At 60.5% G+C, this 20,410-nt stretch overlaps 1 protein-coding gene across 4 annotated transcripts; it reads right to left on the bottom strand.

The window, feature by feature from the left end:
• Window positions 1-218: 218 nt before the first annotated feature.
• On the bottom strand, window positions 219-19,615 carry DNAJC5 (DnaJ heat shock protein family (Hsp40) member C5). Of its 4 annotated transcripts, XR_008427099.1 has the most exons (6): window positions 19,595-19,614; window positions 5,366-5,546; window positions 4,819-5,032; window positions 4,167-4,338; window positions 4,016-4,082; window positions 219-3,766 (listed from the first exon to the last, which is right to left on the bottom strand). XR_008427099.1 is itself a non-coding variant. In XM_053926559.1 (5 exons), the coding sequence occupies exons 2-5, from the start codon at window positions 5,533-5,535 to the stop codon at window positions 3,663-3,665; spliced, it is 660 nt and encodes a 219-aa protein (XP_053782534.1). In that variant the 5' UTR covers window positions 5,536-5,546; window positions 19,595-19,615; the 3' UTR covers window positions 219-3,662. The 4 variants fall into 4 exon arrangements, 3 of the variants coding, with proteins under 3 accessions (XP_053782534.1, XP_053782533.1, XP_053782535.1); XM_053926559.1 differs by lacking the exon at window positions 4,016-4,082 and having other exon boundaries at window positions 19,595-19,615; XM_053926558.2 differs by lacking the exons at window positions 4,016-4,082; window positions 19,595-19,614 and adding an exon at window positions 19,183-19,428.
• Between the last annotated feature and the right edge of the window lie 795 nt (window positions 19,616-20,410).

Below are 20,410 nucleotides of genomic sequence, written 5' to 3' on the forward strand. Positions count from 1 at the left end.
AGACTCCCAGCACTCATAGCTCCCGGCCCGCTTCCTTCCGGCCTCAGTGTTCAGAAAACAGAGGAGAGGGAGGTTCATCCACACCTGGACCTGGCAGGTGGCAGTGACTTCTGAGCCCCCGGGGGACTGAGCAGGGGCCCCCAAGTCGGCTGGCCCCTCAGCACAAACAAACCCCAGCAGGGCTCTGCAGAGCCTCGTAAGAAAGACACCCTCCGGTCTGCAGTGAGAACATTTATTTTACAATCGTTACACCTTCACTTCCGGGCAACACCCAGATGCAGGGGACGGAGCTCACCTCGGGCAGCCCTGGGCCCCGAGCCAGGCCCTCATTGCGTATGCAGGGGCTGGGCCTCCGCGCACTTGTTAAAGCAACACATCGAGCTGCCCCTTGGCGTGCAGCATGACCCCACCCTCCAGGGGGACGGCCTGGCCCTGCGCTGCCCACCACCCCGTGGTCCCGACACCAACGGCTCAGAATGCTCGGTCAGAATCTCTCCGGTGCTCAGAGTCTCCACGAGGAAAGGGCTCCCACGGCCTCCCAGATGTCATGCAAGGACACGCACCTGTGGGTTAAGCGCCCTGCCCTGTGGAGGCCAACAGCGGCCACCCTGGCAGTCCAGGTGCCACACCGACGCCCACAAACTCCAGGTGCGGGGTCGTGTCAGTGGTCTCTTCTGGGCCCCCAGCAGAGGGGCTGGGGGGCCCTCCGCCCACCCGACACACCAAGAAACAGGCCACTTTGGAGCCGCCTTTATTGTACCTGCCACTTTGCCACTCAACAGCAGCCATCACGAGGGCTGCGTGACACACACACACACACACACACACATATGTACACATGGCCACACCCCCACTGCCCATGCCTGTGGCACAGTTGATGCCAACCGCGCTGGGAAGGGCTGTAAAAAGGTGGCTTTCGCCAATTCCACAGGAGGAGGTCACACCCGAAACAACAGCACATGGGCAGCCCTGTGTCACACAGCTCACAGCTCAGAGCTGAGAGAGATGAGGTCAGTCACTGTCTTCACACCTGCTGCCACCAGGCCCCTGGAAGGACAAGCTGGAGCCTGGGAAGGACAACCCCCTCCCCTCATCTCACCCGCCCCTCTTGAGAGCCTGGTGCCGGGGAGGCGGAGGGTCTCCCGACTGCTGGTGGGCCGCCCGCAGGCCCCAGCATGCCCAGCACAGACCACCCATGTTGCAATATCCAGAATAGCCTGGCAGGGCTGACCCCCAAGCGGGAGCCGGGCGATGAAGCCCCACTGCCAGTCAAGGGCCCCACAGGGCGGGCTGCGCAAACCAATCAGCTGGGAAGGCTCCCGCTCCGAGCAGCAACATCTAAAGCAGTTTGAAATGAGAACAAAGCCAAGAAGGAGACAAGACAAGACCACACCACTGGGCGGAACAGAGCCTACCCACCAGCAGCTGCCAGCAGATGCCTGCCAGGCCACGGGCTATGCTGCCAGACCCCTTAGGTGCCCCCTGCTCCGGCAGTCTGTCTGGACAGCCACGCCTTTGGCAAAACAGACCCCACCATGCCCGGGCCACACACACCGGCTGCCAGCAGACACCAGCACTGGCCCCACATGGCTGCCGCTCCAGGTGGCCCTTGGGTGGGGCGCAGGGTCACCCCCACTCGGTGCATAACAGGGGGCCTCTCCAGCCTCAACCACTCTGCTCACCCGGGAAACAGACCACGAGAAACAGGGAAATACAGGGACCCGAACACAGCGCTGCCCCAGGAGGCTCCGCCTGGCACAGGCAGCCCGCCCCACCCCCTTGCTGGGCCTGTCAGCCACTTCCAAGTCCACAGATGCCCACCTGGAGCCCGTGCCCCTAGCCCCAGGGAGCTTCCTGTCTCCAGGGGAAGGTCAGCAACCTGCAGACTCCTAGCAGGGCCTCACTGGGACGTGTGCGGCAGCCTAACTGGGTGGAGCCTGGCCCCCAGCAACAGCATGGCCGCTGCACAGGAGGCTCTCTGCCTGATGCGCAAGATCTCGACCAGGTACTTGGTCACTCTGAGGAGGAACAGCTCAATTCCCAAGTGACTTCCAGGGGACTCCGCAGGACGACGCGGCCTATCCTCACCTCCTCCCTCGCGGGGGGGGGGGGGGGGGGGGTTTCCAACAATGAGTCTCTTCCTTGAGAGAGAGGCCTGGTGTCAGCAAGCAGCTCTGCGCCAGCGCCGCAGTGCAGTGCTGCCCTCTCACCGCGTCTTCCTGACCATCCAACGAGCAAAACCGCCCAAGCAGGCTGAGCAGCCCTGGCCCGGCCTGCAGGAGCACGGGTGGGGTGGGCTGTGGCACTGGGCATTCTGCCGGAGCAGCCAGGCCCCCGAACACAAGCTCCAGCCTGACACTGCCGTGCCTTCCAGCCACGTCCCAGCCCACCGAGTCTGCTGTGTGGCCCACGGGAGAGAACAGCGGCTTCAGGAACACGTTCTGGCCGACATGGGGAACCGCACACCCGGCCTCCCGAGCCCGCCTTCCACTCTCCTGGCAGTTCGTGGCACACAGCAGTAGCTACTAGGTTTGTTCTGCAAGAACCAGGCCTGCACAGGCCACGCTCCTCTGTCCCCACAGCAAGGGGGCCACCCGCAGAGTCTGGGACACAGACAAAGACCAACCTCCAGCAGCTCCCAGGAGGTGCCACCCGAGACAGTAGTGGGGGGCTGACAGACAGAGGCCTCAGGGCTCCCAGGCCAGAGCAGGTCTTTGGTCCAGTGAGACCCTCCCCAGGGCCCTGGCATCTGTGGCTCTGGCAGGGGAGCAGCGGGGGAAGGGGGAGCGGGGGAAGGGGGAGCGGGGCTCTGGAAGCAGAGAGCGGGATAGGCAGCCAGGCACCGCCGGAGCCTGGACCCAGACCCACTACGACTAGTGGGGCTGCGGTGGTGCTCACACGTCCACGGGTGGCCAGAGGCACGGGGCCCAAGGGAGCACGGAAGGCGATGCAGGGAAGGGAGAGGGGAGACCGCCCAGACGTGGCCGCCAGCCCTGCTCGTGGGCTGAGGGACACACTCATGGCTCGGGGGGCTCGAGCCACACACAGGCAGAGAAGGTGGTCTCAGGGCCAGAGGCCCCGTGCAGTCCGCACAGCACACACGCCCTTGGGAAAAGCCCCACCCCAAGGCCACGCCCACGAGGTGGACAGAACCTGCACACACTGTCCTTGCCACTGACACCACGGGGTATGACAGCGCCCAGAGGACACTTTCAGCTCCTTGCCCACAGGCCAGCCCAGAGGCCCCGCCTGTGGCTGCCCTGCTGGACCAGACTCACAGCCCTGCAGCAGCACCCGTCCCGGCTGTACCCAGAGCACCGGGGACACCACACCGCGTGGCCAACTCCCTGCTGCAGCCCCAGGCAGCGCCACCCCCCGGGCCACAAGGCCACCCCGTAGCGCGTCCACGACACAGACAGACACGGAGCAGAAGCGTGTGCTGGGGAGGGGGCAGGGGGCAGCGGCCGCAGCGACGCTGCTGGAAAGACTGCATGCTACGAACTCCCCCTATCAGGGGCAGGCGGGCGGGCAGACACAGAGGTGGGAGGGGCCCCCTCCCTGCGGCCAGAGTGGCCCCCTCCCCACCTCCTTGACTACAGTTCATGATTCTGGGATCGAAGTGGCCGGTGCTGGCTGGTCCGCCAATCACAGCTTCTCCGCACTTAATTGAACCCGTCGGTGTGGTAGCTGGGGTGGGAGTCGGCCGTGAGCTGGGTAGTCTCTGTGGCGGATGCTGGCTGTATGACAATCGGTGTGTCTGTGGCCTCTGAAAAGCAACCACACGCACGCTCATCGCATGCGGGCGGCGCAGCCTCCACGCACACACCCTGGGGTGGCGCAGCCCCGTCACCAGGCCTCCCTGCCGGGTCAGGTGTGGCAGGACCAGCGCTCGGAGGGGGGAGGCTGTCTGCCGACCTCCCCCCCAACACGACTTCCTCATCTGCCCGCCCGCTTGGCCCCCGGCACTACGGCTACCGCACGGGCGGGCGGGGACAGCCCCTGCGTCTGCTTTTACCTCCGAGTCCACGTCCCCAGCGGGCCCGGCCGCCACACACACATCCCGGCACCGTGTCAGTGCCCGCCTGTTTGACAAGACAGGTTGGCGCAGTTGAGGGCCTGCTCCGGCGCCGCCCCCCGCATGCAGGCCGGGCCCTGGGCACACTCACCCCGCTCATCGGACTGCAGCTGCGCCTCCAGGTCCTCGGGGGACACGTAGAACTCGGTCTCCTCGCCCTCGGGCGCCTTGGGCTTGCACTTCCCACAGCAGCAATTGAAGCAGCAGCACAGGCAGCAGCAGCAGTAGCAGCAGGTGAGGAGCCCGCAGACAGCGAACAGGGCCTGGGGGTGAGGGCAGCTGGCTGGGTGCTCCGGCCGGGGACCTGCTCTGGGTACCCCCACCGCACGCCCCCGTGTCCCATTGCCCGCTGCAGCTCCTCTGCATCAGCCTGACCAGTGCAAGGGGACAGCCCAGGGAGCCAGGAGACACAGAGCACCCAGGTGCATCGGGGAAACGATTTACAAAGGCAGGACCATGCGCCCAAGGCCGCAGCTGTGCCCTCCCCCTTCCCTGCCACAGGGGCTCTGAATAAACGCAGGAGGGCGTTAAAAATACAAGTGAGATTTCCCACGAGTCTTCCCAAAGGCCAAAGTGCACACGGCCCAGGACGGTGGCATCCTCACGCCGGGAGCACAGGGCGACTAGGGACAGGCAGGCGACTCTGCGCACACTCACTCGAGAGGGGAAGAGTGGAGGCACGGCCTGCCAGCACCGCACGTGCGTCTCACGAGGACCCGCCCCAGCAGCCCCACGCCCCTCACCTTGGCCCACCAACTGGACAGCACGAAGTAGGTGTTCACGTTCTCCTCCCCGAACTGCTCCGCCACGTAGAGCCCCAGAGAGCCGTACTTGTCGTAGATGTTCCGCTTGGTGGCGTCAGTGAGGATGGCGTGCGCGTTGTTGATCTCCTTGAACTTGTCTGCGGCCTCAGGGTTGTCGGGGTTCTTGTCGGGGTGGTACTTCAAGGCCAGCTTCCTGCGAACGAGCCCATGTGCCGCCTCCTGTGTCATGCCCACCCACGTCTGCTAGATCTCCTCCTCCCCCGTCAGGGCCCAGAGAAGCCTCTGTGGCCCACCCTGCTCTGACCTCTAGTGGCCGAGCGGCAAACTGCATGCGGGAGGCTGCCGCAGGGCGAGGGGGCAAGGGGGCAGGCGGGCAGGCGGTCAGTGGTGGGCACCCCTGCTGAGCGGGTCGGACCAGCTTCCCCGCACTTCCCGCAGCACCGTCTACCTCAGGCAGACAGCCTGTAAACACACGGGGCAACGACTCTGAGCTCGGAGGGACCACACCACACACAGCGATGCTAACCCCTGATCGGCCAGGAAGACGCAAAAACACAGGAGGCTCTGGCCCGGCAGGGCGGTCTCATACCGATAGGACTTTTTAATGTCGTCTGAGGTTGCGTTCTTGTCCAGCCCGAGCACATGGTACAGCGATTCCCCGGAGGTAGACAGTGCGCGCTGGCGCTGGTCAGCCATGGTCGACAAGTCTACGAGGAGAAGGCAAAGGAGACTCAGCACGACACAGACAGAAGATACGCGGCTCTCCTCAACCGCAGCACCACAGTGCGGGCGGCTCCCACCCGTGCGTGCAGAGCGCTATGGAACCCACGCTGCGGTGCCGCTGCCCCACGTGCACTGTACCAATCAGGTGACTGGCTGTAACCCCAGAGCGGCCGCGAAGTAGAAAGTGCCGAGAGGTATAGCTGAAAAGCTGAAAGAAAAATGAAGAGATGGTCAGATGAATAAAAACGAAAGACCCAACTCTACGCTGTCTGCAAGAGACACACCTTCAAAACTGACTCTCAGAACTTGTGAATGAAGAATTGCGGGGAGAAAGAGCCAACTCCACGGCCACGAAATCTTAACACTACAGCCTTCCTCAGAAACTGACAGGACAACAAAGACACACACAAGGAAGACCGCCACACACCTCCTGTGACCCGACACGCGCATGATGCTGACATCCACAAGAAACGTGCGCTTTAAAGACCACCAAGATGCACCGCCTAACCCTAACTTTCAATAAATTCAAGAGGCTTAAAATCACATACAATGTATTCCCTGATCTTCAAAGAATCCAATTAGAAACCAAACTCAAGACATCTAGGAAAACCTCAAGTACTAAACAGCACACTTTTAAAAAAAAGTATGACTTGAGAAAGGGTGAGAGAGAGGCGCCCAGCTGTCGCTCCGCTCACGGATGCCACCCATCAGCTGATTGCTGTGTGCCCTGTCTGGGGGTCGACTGCAGCCTTGGCGCACAGGGACGAGGCTCCAACCGAGACCCCTGGCCAGGGCCCCAACCAACACACTTCTAAGGGACGTGTAGCTCAAAAAAGAAATCACAAGGGAAGTTAGGAAGTATTTTATGTGAAAAATAACAAAATACGACATATTAATCAAGATCTAAGGTGTCACTTCATCATGCTAGAAAAGAGCAGGGCAAACCCCACAGAAATGGAAGGCAAAAATAGTAAGGAGCAGGACTCGACGCACGGGAGAGGAAGTGGACGCAGAGAATCGCAGCGCCCACAAACAGGCGGCCGGGCTGCCGAAGGCACGGCATCCGCGTGAGGCAGACGGGGCCAGACAACAAGCGACAGCAGAGGGTCACGGACGCCTGGAGCCAGGAAACTAGATGGAACAGACAGAGACCGTGGGGAGTACAGGGCACTGACGCTCACCCAGGACGAAGCAGAAAACGCAAGCAGCCTCCAGCCTTGAACCCGGAGTCCAACCCGGATCAGAGAGCCTCACCCTGCGGAAGCTCCAGGCCCAGACGGTGGCCCCACTCGACCGTCAAGGGAGGGGCGACACCAACCCTGACAGACCCGTTCCAGGAGGCCCATATGGCCCTGACACCCCAGGCTGACAAAGACACCCCAGACGCAGAGCCACTGCAAGGCTTTGCAGACGGCTCGGTTGTTTACGTGGAAAATCCTAAGGAATCGACCAAAAACGGAAGACAAATAAGCGAACTTAGCGAGGTCACAGGATGGAAGTGCACTGTGCAGAACTCCCAACCTGGACCTCACAGCAGGGCGAACGCCCTCACGGCGGCGGCCCAACCCTTGTCGCAGCTGTCTGTTCCCTGGTTCCCATTAGGGAAGGTTCGGGAGAACTGTTTTCCTGAGGAATCCCAGATCAGACAGCTCTTGGGCTGGGAGCTGTGCACCCTCCAAGCCACACGGCGAGATCTCGCACCGTCCAGTCCCGTCCCACCCAGGGCCTGAGTGTCCCTGTGTCCAGTGCATCCTCATCCTCACTGTCTGTGCTCCCCGCCCATCAGTGTCCTGGGGACTAGGTCAGCCGTCACGTGTCACTGAGCTCGTGTTCAAGTCACTCTCGTTCTACTTGACAATGACCCGAAGCCATTCCCACAGCCTTCGCTGCTGTGGGTGGCCGGCCACACACTCTGCTCTGGTCCCAGTCTCCGTGGTCAGTCTTCTACTGTGCCTGCTCGCTGTGGCAGACTCTGCCGCGGATGTGAGCCTGTAGAAGAAACACAGCATCTATCGGGGTCAGTGCCACCTGTGGCTGCAGCATTCACTGGGGGTCTGGGATTGTGTCCCCTGCAAGTAAGGGGGGACAGCTACCTACATGAATTTCTGAATTCCATTTGCAGCAGCATCCAGAGCCATAAAATTATGCAACAAAAGACCTCCAAGACCTCTACACTGAAACCCACACACTGCCAAGAGAAACAAAAGAAGATCTAAAAGAGTAAGAGCCCTGGCTGGTGGGGCTCAGTAGACTGAGCACTGGCCTGTGAACCAGAGGGTCGCCGGTTCGATTCCCAGTCAGGGCACAGGCCCGGGTTGCGGGCCAGGTCCCCAGTAGTGGGCACATGAGAGGTGACCACACAGTGATGTTTCTCTCCCTCTCGTCTTCCCTTCAGAAACATCAATGTGTGGTTGCCTCTCACGCGCTCACTACTGGGGACCTGGCCCGCAACCCAGGCCTGTGCCCTGACTGGGAATCGAACCGATGACCCTATGGTTTACAGGCGCTCATTCAACCCAGAGCTACACCAGCCAAGGCACAAAACCTTTTTCTAAAAAAGAGTAAGAGAGATTTACCAAGATTCATGGTTTAGAAGGCTCATATTGTTCAGATATCGACTCTCCAAATGAACCTATAGACTCAATATAATCTTAACCCTCTGCTAGAAATTGACAAACTGACTCTGAAACGTGCGCGGGAAGGCAGTGGGCCGAGACCGGCCACAGCAGCATCAACAGAAGAGCCTCGCTGGAGGGCTCTGGGCACTGGGTCCAGGACATGCCCCATACCAGAGCCGAGCAGTGAGGAGGTGCACTTGGACGCCCGCACACAGGGCCAGCCTCGGAGACGGGGGAGTACTCACGTCACATCTACCTGAGAGGTAACTGGCACCCGCAGTGCACAGAAAACCTTACACAGCTCAGCTATTACAACAAAACCCCGATTTACAAAAATACATGAAAGATCAGAACGTGTTGAGACACAGACTGATGGACACAGTCTGTGAAAAGATGCGGCACACCACTGGCCATTAGGAACGAGACCTGGGACACATCTGCTAGGACGACTCGTGTCAGGGAGCTGGGCCGCGCCTAGTACTGGCAAGGGTGTGACGCCCACGAGTGCTCACCACTGCCACCGTCTTGAGGTGCCTGAAGGCAGCCCGCCCTCACCACACGGCCCCGCACACCCAATGCAAGGCGCAGTGCTCACCAACAGGAGCACACACTTGTGCTGGAAGACCGAGTGTGTCCGTGTCACCGAGGTCCGTGACAGCCAGCCTCTGGGAACAGTGCAGATGCCCGTCACTGAGCGAGTGGACAAACTCAAGAGGTTTGTCCCCACACTGGGACATGCTCAGAATCGGGGCTCAAGCTACTGCTGCCCACCAGTCCACAGCCGACTCAAGGGGTGCACAGGGACCTCCAGCACGGGCATGCGGCCTGGCCTGGATAGAGGGAGAGGGGATGGCCAAGGGCTCAGGGAAGCTTGGGAGGATGGGCACACGCCCACCCAGGACCAGGCACCCCAGCCCAGGGGAGGTACCCAAGAGAAGAGAGGGTGCGGTCACACTGAAACCTGTGCAGGGGTGCTCACAGCAAACGGGCCCCGGGAACCAGTCCCGAGTGCTGCACCCAAAGGGGCCGCTCACTGCCGCCGTGAGCGCACACAGCACACAGGCCTCCGGGCCACACCAAGTGGCGGCAACTGGCCGCAGCGGGTCCCTGCAGTGCTGCGTGCGTTCAGGATCTTGTCCCTGAAGGCGGAGCTGCAAACCACACAGGTGAGAACCTAGAGGAGTAACATGCCCGCACACGGGTCGAAGAAGAGCCAGGAGGCCATCGGGAGGCAGGCTGGCAGGCTGTGACGACTGCAGCACCCGGCTGTGATGTTACAGCAGTTGCCTAGGACGTTACCTCCGGTGGAAACCAGGCATGGTGCCTGTGCTATTTCCTACGACACACGTCTGTAACGATCTCAATTAAAACTACAATTAACAGCCCTGGCTGGTGGGGCTCAGTAGACTGAGCGCCGGCCTGTGAACCAAGGGGTTGCCAGTTCGATTCTCAGGCAGGGCACATGCCTGGGTTGTGGGCCGGATCCCCAGTAGGGGGCAAGTGAGAGACAACCACACACTGATGTTTCTCTCCCTCTTTCTACCCCCCTTCCCCTCTCTCTAAAAATAAATGAATAAAATTAATTACAACTAACAGCGAATTGCTGGGCCAGTTAAAGGCTCCTCGGCCACCAGGCCACTGCAGCCCAGCGGAAGCACAAGTAACACAGTGCCTCGCTGTCCAAACTGGGAGGAGCCACGCTGCCCCCCGCTCCTGGGGCAGCAAACAGCACCCCTCGGCCTCTGCGGGAGCGGCTTTCTGGGTGAAGCTTCGGGGACACCTGAGAAAGGCGGCTTCGCTGTCTCAGGAAATCTGTCCAGCAGGAATTGAAAAGCAAAGAACTCAGCCAACTGAAGAGAAAGTCACCCCAAAGCGAGAGGACACCAACACAAGCTCAAGAGCCAAGGCAGCGGCCCCAGGGGGACCAATGGCATGTGACTGACTTTCCCACGCACAACCGCACTCCCGTGTGACCAGCCCTATGGAGTCGGGGGCGGGGCCTCCTGCCAAGCCCCAAGCCACTCAGACACCAGGAACTCCTGGGAAGCACAGCCGTCCAGGCCCAGAACCAGAGCCCCCAGGCCCACCGGCTGCAGTGCTGTCTGCAGCAACGCAGCCTGGAGTGCTGCCCGGCTCTGAGGCAGGAAGTAGCTGCCACGACAGGGTCCCGCCAGTGTGGCACAGTTGGAGTCAGAAGGCAGCAGATGCCGCCCAGGCACGGAGCCATGGCGTCTGCACCCCACACTGCCCTCGCACGCGCTGCACAAGCGGGTGTTCCGGCCAGAGAGCAGCCACCGCCAGGCATCTGAGTTTCCTGTTCAGCCGAACGGTCTTGCAACCAGACTTTAACCCACAAATGCAAGGATCCTTCCTCCTTCCATGTCCAGGGGATGCTGGCAAAGGGGAGGCCAGGTGGAGGGCAGGAAGTTTGGGGAGGTTTTTTAATCATTAAAATCAACCCTTGAAAACTTCATGCTTTAGTTTCCCAATGTTCTATAATGAACAGATATACCTTCGTGATTAGAAAAAATAAACATTTTCCCAATACAGGAGAAAAAGTTCATCTGAAAACATTATCCTACAGCCCTGGCCAGTGGACTGAGAGCCAGCCTGTGAACCAAATGGTCACGGGTTGATTCCCAGTCAGGGCACATGCCTGTGTTGTGGGCCAGGTCCCAGTAGGGGGTGCAGGAGAGGCAACCACACATTGGTGTTTCTCTCCCTCTCCCTCCCTTCCCCTCTCTCTAAAAATGTCAGTCTTAAAAAGAAGAGTAACATCCATGTCAAACCTGCTGACTGTGCCCCGTTGCCCTCCTTCTCCCCAGCACCTGGCTCCACAGGCGCAGAGCCGAGGGCCACGCAAGTCCTTGGGGGAAACCCAAGTGTCCTGTGCCCGCAGCCTCGAGGTCCAGTAACATCCCCACTTTGCTGAGTTGGTGACTGGTCCTCAGCTGAATCCACCCTTTCCGACCTCTTTGTGATTATCTTCCTTGGGCTGTCTGAAGAAGCACCCACCGTCCTGTCTGACCTCACCCAGCTTAAGTAGGTTTCAAGGACACTTCCAAGACCAGGTGAAGACCTGGCCGCACCGCATGGCTCGCTCCCAGTCCTCGGCCCAGGAGGGCCTGGCCAGTCCTCAGGCTGGCTCTGCTTTAGGGATCTCACGTCTGTGTCCTGGGGCGGCTGCTGCCAGCTGGACCCACACAGGCGTCTGGGGAGTGGCAGGCTCTCGGGAACACTCCACTGGCCCTCCGTGCGACCTCCCATGGTGCTGCCAGGGGGGCTGAGGCTCAGCTCTGCTCCTAGCACCCCGCACTTGGGTGCCGCCCAGACAGCACACTGCCACCGGCTCCAAGCACTGCCTCCACCATCCACCAGGCCTGACAGACCAGATCCCCTCCCGAGCAGAGGCTCCCTCACCCCCTGGCCCCTCCTACCCAGACCCCTGGGCAGCCCCGCAGAGCCTGCTGTCTTCTGCAGCGCATCCTTGAGCATCTGCCTGGACCACTTGTTTGTCCAACAAACATTCGTGAAGCGTCTGCCACCCTGCCCTCAGAACTGGGGGTCTTGCAGTGAACGACGCAAGCAGAAAACACCACCCCGTCCTGCAGGCTGAGCCTGTGCTCCCGAGACGGGAGGGGGGCCGGGGAAGGGACGCACTCCCACACCCGTGTCTTCAGGGAACGCGCTGCACCGAATCCGACCTGCTACTGGGAAAAGACCATGTGCCAACCCGGGAAGTGCAGGGTTGGAAATATCTCCAAAGGAGGCCCACTTTTGTTCCCCGTATCTGATTATGTAAAGCTCACGCAAGGAAAGGAGTACATGCCGCATCTGTCGTGACGCCCAGCGACAACAGCCTCCATGATCCCACCCTCCAAGTTACAACCAGGAGCATCCCCGAAACCCTGACGCTTCCCGCGGCCTCCGAGTCTGGACCGCCGCTGAGTGCCCTTGCCTTACACAGCTGCCGCTCACACTCCTCCCCGGACACTGTTCGGTCTTACTTGCTGAGGCTGAGAAAACGGCCTGACACTGCGCACCCTCCTGCGCGCTGCTCCCCATGCAGCTCGGCCTGCTGTGACACTCCTGTGCACTGCTGGCCAGCACCGCATCCCCTCCCCTCTGAGTGGCCAGTGACCACCAGCTATGCTTCCCTCTCCTGCAGAAGGGGACGCTGCTGCCACCTGCTCTGACCGTCTGGGGCAGTTGCCGAGGAGCGAGTTTCCAGAGGGCAGGGCCAGGCCCCGAGGCCCGAGGCCCAGTTGGCTCCAGTGGCAGTGCGGAGGCACACCGCTCCCACAGAGCAAACAGAGGCAGGAGGAGGCCCTCAGGTCTCTCCTCCTTCGGGAAGCTCACGTTAAAACTGCCACGAGACACCAGCACACACCTGCAAGAAGAGCTTTGAAAAATGAGTGGCAACATCGCGAGCTGGTGGGGGGAGCTATGTCTAGAACTTGTACCGCTGGGGGAGCGCAGTGTGGGGTGGCCACCTTGGACATGGTAGGGTTCCTTAGAGACCCCGAGACCCCAGCACTGGTCCAGGAGGAAGGGAAATGCCATTCACATGGAAACGGGCTGGGGACATGGGTCACCACCTCTCTGAGAAACACCACGCGTGACCTTGTCAAAAGTCACAAATCGGAGCAGCGACACGATGGGAGACGACACAGGACACAGGCCCCAGCCATCCCCATGCAGCCCAGAGACCGCCGAGATGCTGCGGAGGGCGAAGCCGGTCCTGACTCTGCGGTCCAGACCAGTTTCTGGCAGGGGGGTCTGGGAGCCCTCTCCCGAGCACTCGCTGAAGCACGCAGAGTGCAGAGACGACTCGCATGGGCTGGCACCTGATGGCGTCCCCGGGACCCACCTTCCCAGTCGGCTGTGTCCACTGCAGTCCACAGAGCGGCATCAGCCAGTGACTCCAGAACTAAAGGACTGAAACCTGGTCCTTCCTGGCAGGCGGCTCGGCAGGAGCAGCCGTGGGGCGCGTAGCCGCCTGGGGAACTCCAGGGCCCCTGCAGCTACCCGCTGCGGTTCTGCCTGTTCCGGACCCCGGACCCGCCCTTATAGGACCAGAATGGCACCTGGCCACTGGGACCAGCACCCCGGACAGGCTCCTGAGGACAGGTGCTCGGGGCGCCCTGTGGGTGGCACCTGGCGGCCACTGAGAGGCTGTCCATCTGTCCAGGACACCAATCCCTTTACTGGCTTCAAAAGCCTCAAAGACCTTAGTCCACAGTTCTCCCCACTCACAAGAGTGCCACCCGATGAGTGTGAGCTGACACTTGTGTCACGGTGAAAAACAAAACCAGCCACACAGCCTTTCTGGGATCGCGTGCCAGCAGCACCCTCACAGCTCCTCAGCATCTTTGCGAGGAGTGCACAGTGTCCTCGTGACATCATGACCTCACCCATTTTCTTCATTTTTGTTCGGTAAGTTCTCAGTCTCAAGGTCGAAAGGAAATCTTCCCACACTGCCTTCTAAAGGCTTGTAATCACAGGCAGACCACTCCATCTGGAATGAAGGTGGACATGAGACAGCCCAGCGCCCTGGTCCCACGGGCCCCACGCACCTCCAGCTCACTTCGGACGCTGACCACTGACCATGAACAGCTCAATTTGAACTGCTTGGGGCCCACGTGTACGCGGGCCTCAACAGACCCACGCAGTTCAAGCCCACGCTGCCCCGGCTGACCCCGTAGCGGGGAGCCCTCGTACGCAGCCAGCTGACTGCAGTAGGAAGGCTTCTCCTATGCATAGGGCCGGCATCCCCACCCCCACCTTGCTCTGGGGTCAAAGGTACTGTGTTCCATCCTTAGCACCTTCATTCGAAACCTCTGGAATCCCCTGAGGTGGTCTCAAACTTCTACAAAGCCCACCAGCCCTCTGGCATTCCCGTGCACGTCATCAGCGCTGCTAACACGCCTGCCAACACAGGCATCCACACTGAGGACCAGGGGGTTCTCAAAGCCATGGAGAGCTGGGCCCCAGGAGCCACCGCTCCTCGGCACAGGGACTCGGCCCCGTGCCCAGGCTTTACAGCCCTCGGTCTGGGGGAGCCGGTCAGCAGGGGCAGGGCCACCCCGCGGGTCTGCACAGCCTCTGGGGGTGCTGCCGCTGCAGCCTCCCGGCCACTGGGGGCCATCCAGGCATGTGGCTGGGCCGGCAGGAGGAAGAAAAAGTACTGGGAGCCGGGCCCCTGGGGCTATAATAAACAGTTTCCGCAAGTGAAAGTAAGGTTCAGCAATACACTCACAGTAAGCAAGTTCAAGGTTATGGTCACAAAATACGATCTCAATGTCTCTGCCTCAACGGTGTGAAGGTAAAGGTCGAACGAGACTCAGAGGAGGAGAAGGGGAGGAAGGGCCAAGTCACGTCACGTCACACAGAGGCCATGGCGAGCACCTGAGGACGGCAGAGGGCGGCAGTTATGCGGGGACAGGACAAAGGTGACCCACGAGGTGACAAGTCAGGAAACAGTGGCACATGACCCACAGCGGCCACCAGCAAAGCCCTCTAGGGAGAAAGCTGCTGCTGGGCCTCGAGCAGCCTGGACCCAACCCATGTCCCAGGACCACAGAGCCTTCATTTAAAGTCCACAACGACCAAGTGAGTGGAGGGCCAAAGGGCAGGGAAGAAGCAGGTGGGCCCTCCGCTCTCCAAAAGCAGTGAAAAATGTCCTTAGGATTAAAGACAAAGGAGATGTTGACTGATTTGGTGAGTTTAAGAAAGCCCACTTAAACTAAACGTTTAATTTTATTTATAGCTAAATTGTTATTTCAGTTGAGGTTTCATCACTCTTTCTTTTAGCAACATGTAACTGAATTCTCAGTTGACGAAGCAACGTTTACTGCAACCGGAAGAAACCGCAGCTCTTAGCACCAGGCCCTGCAGCTGGACGGGCATCAAAGTGCTACGGGCGGGCGGCAGCCCCTGTGGGTGAGGTGGGAGAGACTCGCCGACAGCACAGGAGCTCGGTCGGCAACACCCAGCAGAGTGACCCGGTCTGTGCTCTCTGACCCAGAGTCTGTCACCAGTCATCTCAGACACTCCGGTCCAGTACAGGAACATCACACAGGGCGGCCGGCCTATCTGAAAACCAGCATTTGCTATGCTGCCCACCCTCCACAACGAAGCAGGGGTGCGAGCCGGGCGGTGGCCCTCCGCAGAGCGGGCAGCTGCCAACCCCTGCTGACGGGGCATCTGCAGAGCCCGAGGTCTCGGGCCCCAGCCCCTGCACTCGGCACTCGGTCCTTGAATCCATGCCAGGGTCAGTGTAAGACAGGAGTTTTTGGTTCCACTGGTATCCCAATGATACCTTTCCCTGCCACGGGCCAGGAGAGGCTCCAAGAAAGGGACCCTCCCTCTGGAGGGAGCCAGGGCGGGGCACAGCTGATTGTCCACATTCCGATCCTCTGACTCCCAGAACTTCAACTTTATAACCAGCTGGCTCCGAGTGTCTGGGACACAGCAGGGGAGACACCAGTGACCGCACATTTCATCCTGGAAGCCACCATGGCTGCTGGGGACACACCAGCAGTGCAGGGAAGTTGAAAGGACCACGAAATTACAAATAGCCCTCGATGACGAACAACGTTCATGCACACACATCCAAGGAAGCATCCCTACCACTCACCAGGGACCAAGTTACTTAAAAACAGCATGGGGTAACAGACAGAACCAAGTCTTAACAGCCATTTCTGCAGACACACGCTCGGCCACTTTGGAAGGAGGTGAGCTGTGCACGCACACGGGTGCCCTCACGGGGAACCAGGGAACCGCCACACCCAGGTCGCCCGGCACTTCCCTCTCCAGAGTGAGGCACAGGTTCTGCAATTTCAGTGCTAACTCCCAATATGTTTGCAAAACTCTTAGAATTTAAAACAATTTCATTTGCTGAAGACCTGAGTCTATTCTGTGCCGGTACCAAGAACTAAGGCAGAACTCAGGCAAATGAAATGAGTCCGAAGAGTAAGGACAGACAGAATCTGAACGGAAGGCTGGGTAATCTAATCCTGGAATCCTCTGAGTGGCGGAGCAGCTAATCCCCCCAGGGAGGTCAGTGCCCCAGCGGCCTGGGGCCAGGGCAGGTGGTCAGACACCACTGTCAGGGCTTTTCAGCATCTTGGTTCCTTGTTTTCAGGAAGCAACTGGCAAGGAGTCTTCCCTCCCACCACCTCCCGCACTTCCCCCACCCCAACAGCAGGCAGGGCAGGTGTCCATTCTCATCTGATTCTGCTCACGTCTGGGCTCCTGTCGAAGGTGCTGATCCCCACGGAGGCCGCGCCGGTCTCCAGCCTTGGTGCTGGTGGCAGCGCTACTGACAGGGTGGGGGAGGGCGCAGGGGCGGTGTCTGAAAGTGCTACAGGGTCATGAGAACACAGGGGCCTGCAAAGGGCCGGGGCTCCACAGACAGACTGTTCCCCTAGCCCCTGAGGCTGCTGGCCCAGCAGCCACCTGTCCCGAGCTGCCCCACACCTGCGCAGACCACTGTAGGGAGAGTCCGGGAACCCCAAGGCCACTGCATCTGTGGGAGTCCTGCTCGTCTTGGCCTGACTTCGACAGCAAACTCCCACTTTAGATAAATTCTCCTACATCATGACTCCCAGCCTCACTGCACTTGTGTCCGTCCACGCAGTGAACTCCCGCGCCTGGGACAGTGCGAGCCTCGCACGCCTGGGCTCTAGAGGCGTGCCATGAGTGGCTGGCGGTGGGACTCTGCAGGGCGCAGAACAGGAAGGAGCCCGGTCTGAGAGTGTGCAAGGCGCCAGGGTGCAGGGCACGCCCGCCCGAGCACCGCGACCCTGCTCTCTGCACGTGAGGAGGACTCAAGGGCAGCACTGGCTGAGACACGCAGCCCCTCCACCCCCGCACACTAACAGAGTGGCCTCAGAAACACCACCCAGCCCCTGAGAGTCAGTGTGTGTGTGTGGGGGGCCCCGCCTCCAGAGCCCCTCGGCCTGGACACAGGCCAGTTGTCTCAGCACCTCAGCAGCGTATCAGGATCAGCTCAATCCACAAAGCTCCTCTAACTGCCACCCTGCTCACCCCGTTTGACCCACAGATGTCACAGAGTATGAAGACTAGCTGTGGGTTTTGGGGTTTTTTTTGGGGGGGGGGTTGGTAACCAAAGACAAAATTTCTAAACACATTATCAAAGGCAGATCTGACTTTAAAATCTATTAATTTTGAAAGAATTATAGAAGTTGCAACAAGGTGCCCAGAGCAGTCCCCAGCACCTCCCTAACCTGCCTCGTTGCTGGCCCAAAGGGCAGGGTTTTGCCATCGAACTCCCTCATAGCCCAGGACCCCCGGCTCGGTCCACACCCACGAAGACTGCCCAGCGACAAGGCCATCGTGTCGGCCACACAGCTGTCAGTCCCCAGGCTCACACTTTCATTCATTCAGTGAGTATTTCCTGGGTATGCACCGCCACCAGCAACCACTGTCTGCACCACATGGTCTCCCTGGGGACCCAGCGCACAGTGAGGCATTAAGTGTGACAGACACTGCACAGTTGCTGCAAGAACTGTAGCCTTGTGGGGAGCCAGGGAGCCAGGGAGGCCCTGGCCTCGGGAAGCTGAGTGTGCTGGGCAGACTTGCGCCCAGGGTACAGGACCCTGCTCTGAGACCAGCAAGGAGGCCAATGGGGCTGCTGGGGGCTGACAGCTCATGGAGGGAGGGGTGGGGCAGCCTGATGGGCATCCTCTCCAAGGGTTCCCACCCAGAGGCCACACAGGCTCCCCCACAGGGTCCCTCAGCAAGGCTCAGTCTCCTCCACATGCCCGAGAGGCTGCTCTCCACACAGCCCCCATGCTCAGGACAAGGGGACCTGTAACACACCTCTCCCTCAGAGTCCAGCACCAGTCACCATGCCATCTACAGTGACCGAGGGGGGACAGAGCCATCTGCATCGCCCAAGCAGATTGGCCCAGCAGGTCGGAGCTGCCCTACAGTCCTTGGCATGGCCACCAGCCGCCCAGAGCCCTGACCCAGGTGGGAGGAGAACCACACGCGCTGGGTCAAGAAGTTTCTGGAAGCCCAGAAATCCTGGCTCTTCCTTTCACCTCCCATGGGACACATCACTCAGTTCCAAAACTCACCGAAACCTCTAACAAGAGAGAAGAAGCAAGTAAATGAACATAAAACCTCAACGCAGCCACAACAGATGGGGCAATTTTTTATTTAATGTTGTTTTCGAGACAGTTTTTAAACACGCAACTAAGTGACGACGGAGGTGTCTGCTAATTCAGACCCGGCACCGCTTAGGCTATGACCAGCTGGTTAACAAGTCCCCGATCAAACCTAAACCCAAAGATAGAAATAAAACCATGCTTTTGCTTCCTTTCTCTATATAAAACAATTGAGCGAATTCTGAGAAACCCTCTCTTAGGCAATGAAACAGGGAGTCCTTAATCCAAACCTAACACACAAGTTAGAATCGAAACAGACACTACCACTCAGGAAGGAAGACCCTCCCGTCGGTCACGGGAACAGTGGGGGGTGGGGGAGGCCGCGTGCCCGCCTCAACCTGGCAGGACCGGGATGGACGAGGAAGCCCGAGACCCCCGGGTGCGGCTCCACCCGTGTGCGGGGGCCCGCCCGCCGCACCCTGGAGGGCCAACCCAACAGAGGCATGCGTGGGGCCGGGGATGTGCGGTAGGCGCACCTTTCCGCCCGCCAGGGGGTTGCCTCGCCACAGGGGCCTCTCCCAGCAGCGGCGTCCACGGCCCGCAGCCGCCGCTGCCGGCCACAGCAAAGCTCCGCCCCCGCCCACCCCGCTTCCCGGCCCCGAGGGAGGGTCGTCGCCATTTCCGGCTGCGGCGCACCGCCCCCCCCAGTCCCGAGGCCTCCCGCACCCCGAGGACCCCCTCGCCACGAGACCCTCGCACACCGCGCGGATCCCTCGCCCCGAGGCGTCCAGCACATACTGCCACCCCCTCGCCCCGCCCCAGCCTGACGGGAGGCCCACTGGGCCCTCCGCGAGCTCAGAGCTCACCTGTCCGCGCGCCCGCCTGCCCGCCCGCCGGCTCTGCGACTCCGCTGCGCTACGCTGGAGGGCAGCCGGCTGACGCGCTCCTCAGCCGGGGCAGCGCCTCGGAGACCCCCCCGGGAGAAGTGGCGGCCGCGGTAGCGGGGGCAGCGGCAGAGGGCGCGGGAGCAGAACCGGCAGAAGCGGCAGGGGCACGCAAGCTCGTGCACGCTCACGCACGCACCGGCACTGGCACGAGCGCGGCCCCGGAAGGACGTGGGCCCTGCTGGTTTGTAGCTGTGGGTGGGGCAAACTGCGCGTGCGCCCAGAGTGCTGGGAAGAGGCACCGCCCACTCGGGGCGGGGGTCCCAAGTGACAGCCAGTGGGCGGGTCTGCGTGGCTGTGGGCAGAGCCGGAAGCGCGGGCCTCCAGGCCTTACCTCGGTTGTTCTCCGGTGGGCCCGCGCTGCGGCGAGCCCTCTGGGAGAGGTGCGGGGACTTCTCCTGAGCTGAGTTTGCTGAGCACTTTACCTAAGATGGAAAAAACGTAACTGTTCTCGTCAAAGAACAGGAGACAAAAAGGGTCGGAGATGAGCTGGAGGCCGACCACGCTCCCCAGCAGCAGTGGGACTGACGTTTGCTCACCGCCGGAACTTCCTTCCTTCCTCATCAGCCACCCAAGTGCCCCTGCCAGGGTCCAGCCGACCTCCCAGGACCTCCCACACACGATGACGCGGGAAGGCAGGAGAGCAGCTTCCACTCACGTCCCTCTCTGCCCCGGTGGGGCCCCTGCTCATCTCACGAACCCGAGGGAGGGGAGACCTGCTCGCCACCCTTCGCTACCTAGAGTCCCTGTGAGTGTAGCAGTCCCACAGTTTATGGCCTGCCAACAAGCTCTGCCCCATCTACCTCTGCCCGCTTCTTCCACATCTTTGCCATCACGCTGTTCCCTTGAACGGTCTGGTCTGTCCCAGGCTCAGGGCCTGTAAGGGGCAGAGCTCAGGACGTCTCCTGGCAGTCATTACCTCGTGCAACGTCAAGCAGGCAGCAAGAAAAGGCAGGTTGATAGCTATGTCTCTTGATTCAAGAAGATGAGAGGTTTGGGGTCAGAATCATAGGAGAAAGGAGAAAACAAAACGGACCTGGTACCAGTTTCAGATTTCACTGGGTTGGGAGCAGCAAGAATGAATGAACCAGGCCTCACTGAGTTCCTCCCTCCCTGACCTGGCAGTTCCAATGCAGTTCTGCCAGAAACC

This window comes from Desmodus rotundus, chromosome 6 (assembly GCF_022682495.2).
Source record: "Desmodus rotundus isolate HL8 chromosome 6, HLdesRot8A.1, whole genome shotgun sequence".
In the NCBI taxonomy this organism is placed as follows: domain Eukaryota; kingdom Metazoa; phylum Chordata; class Mammalia; order Chiroptera; family Phyllostomidae; genus Desmodus; species Desmodus rotundus.

Excerpts from the sequence above, each read along its gene's own strand:
- DNAJC5 (XM_053926559.1), bottom strand. The coding sequence starts at position 5,535 with ATGGCTGACCAGCGCCAGCGCGCACTGTCTACCTCCGGGGAATCGCTG. Across the intron at positions 4,339-4,818 it reads TGTCCAGTTGGTGGGCCAAG|GCCCTGTTCGCTGTCTGCGG; the intron begins GTGAGGGGCGTG and ends CCTCACCCCCAG. Across the intron at positions 3,767-4,166 it reads GCTGCAGTCCGATGAGCGGG|AGGCCACAGACACACCGATT; the intron begins GTGAGTGTGCCC and ends GTTGCTTTTCAG.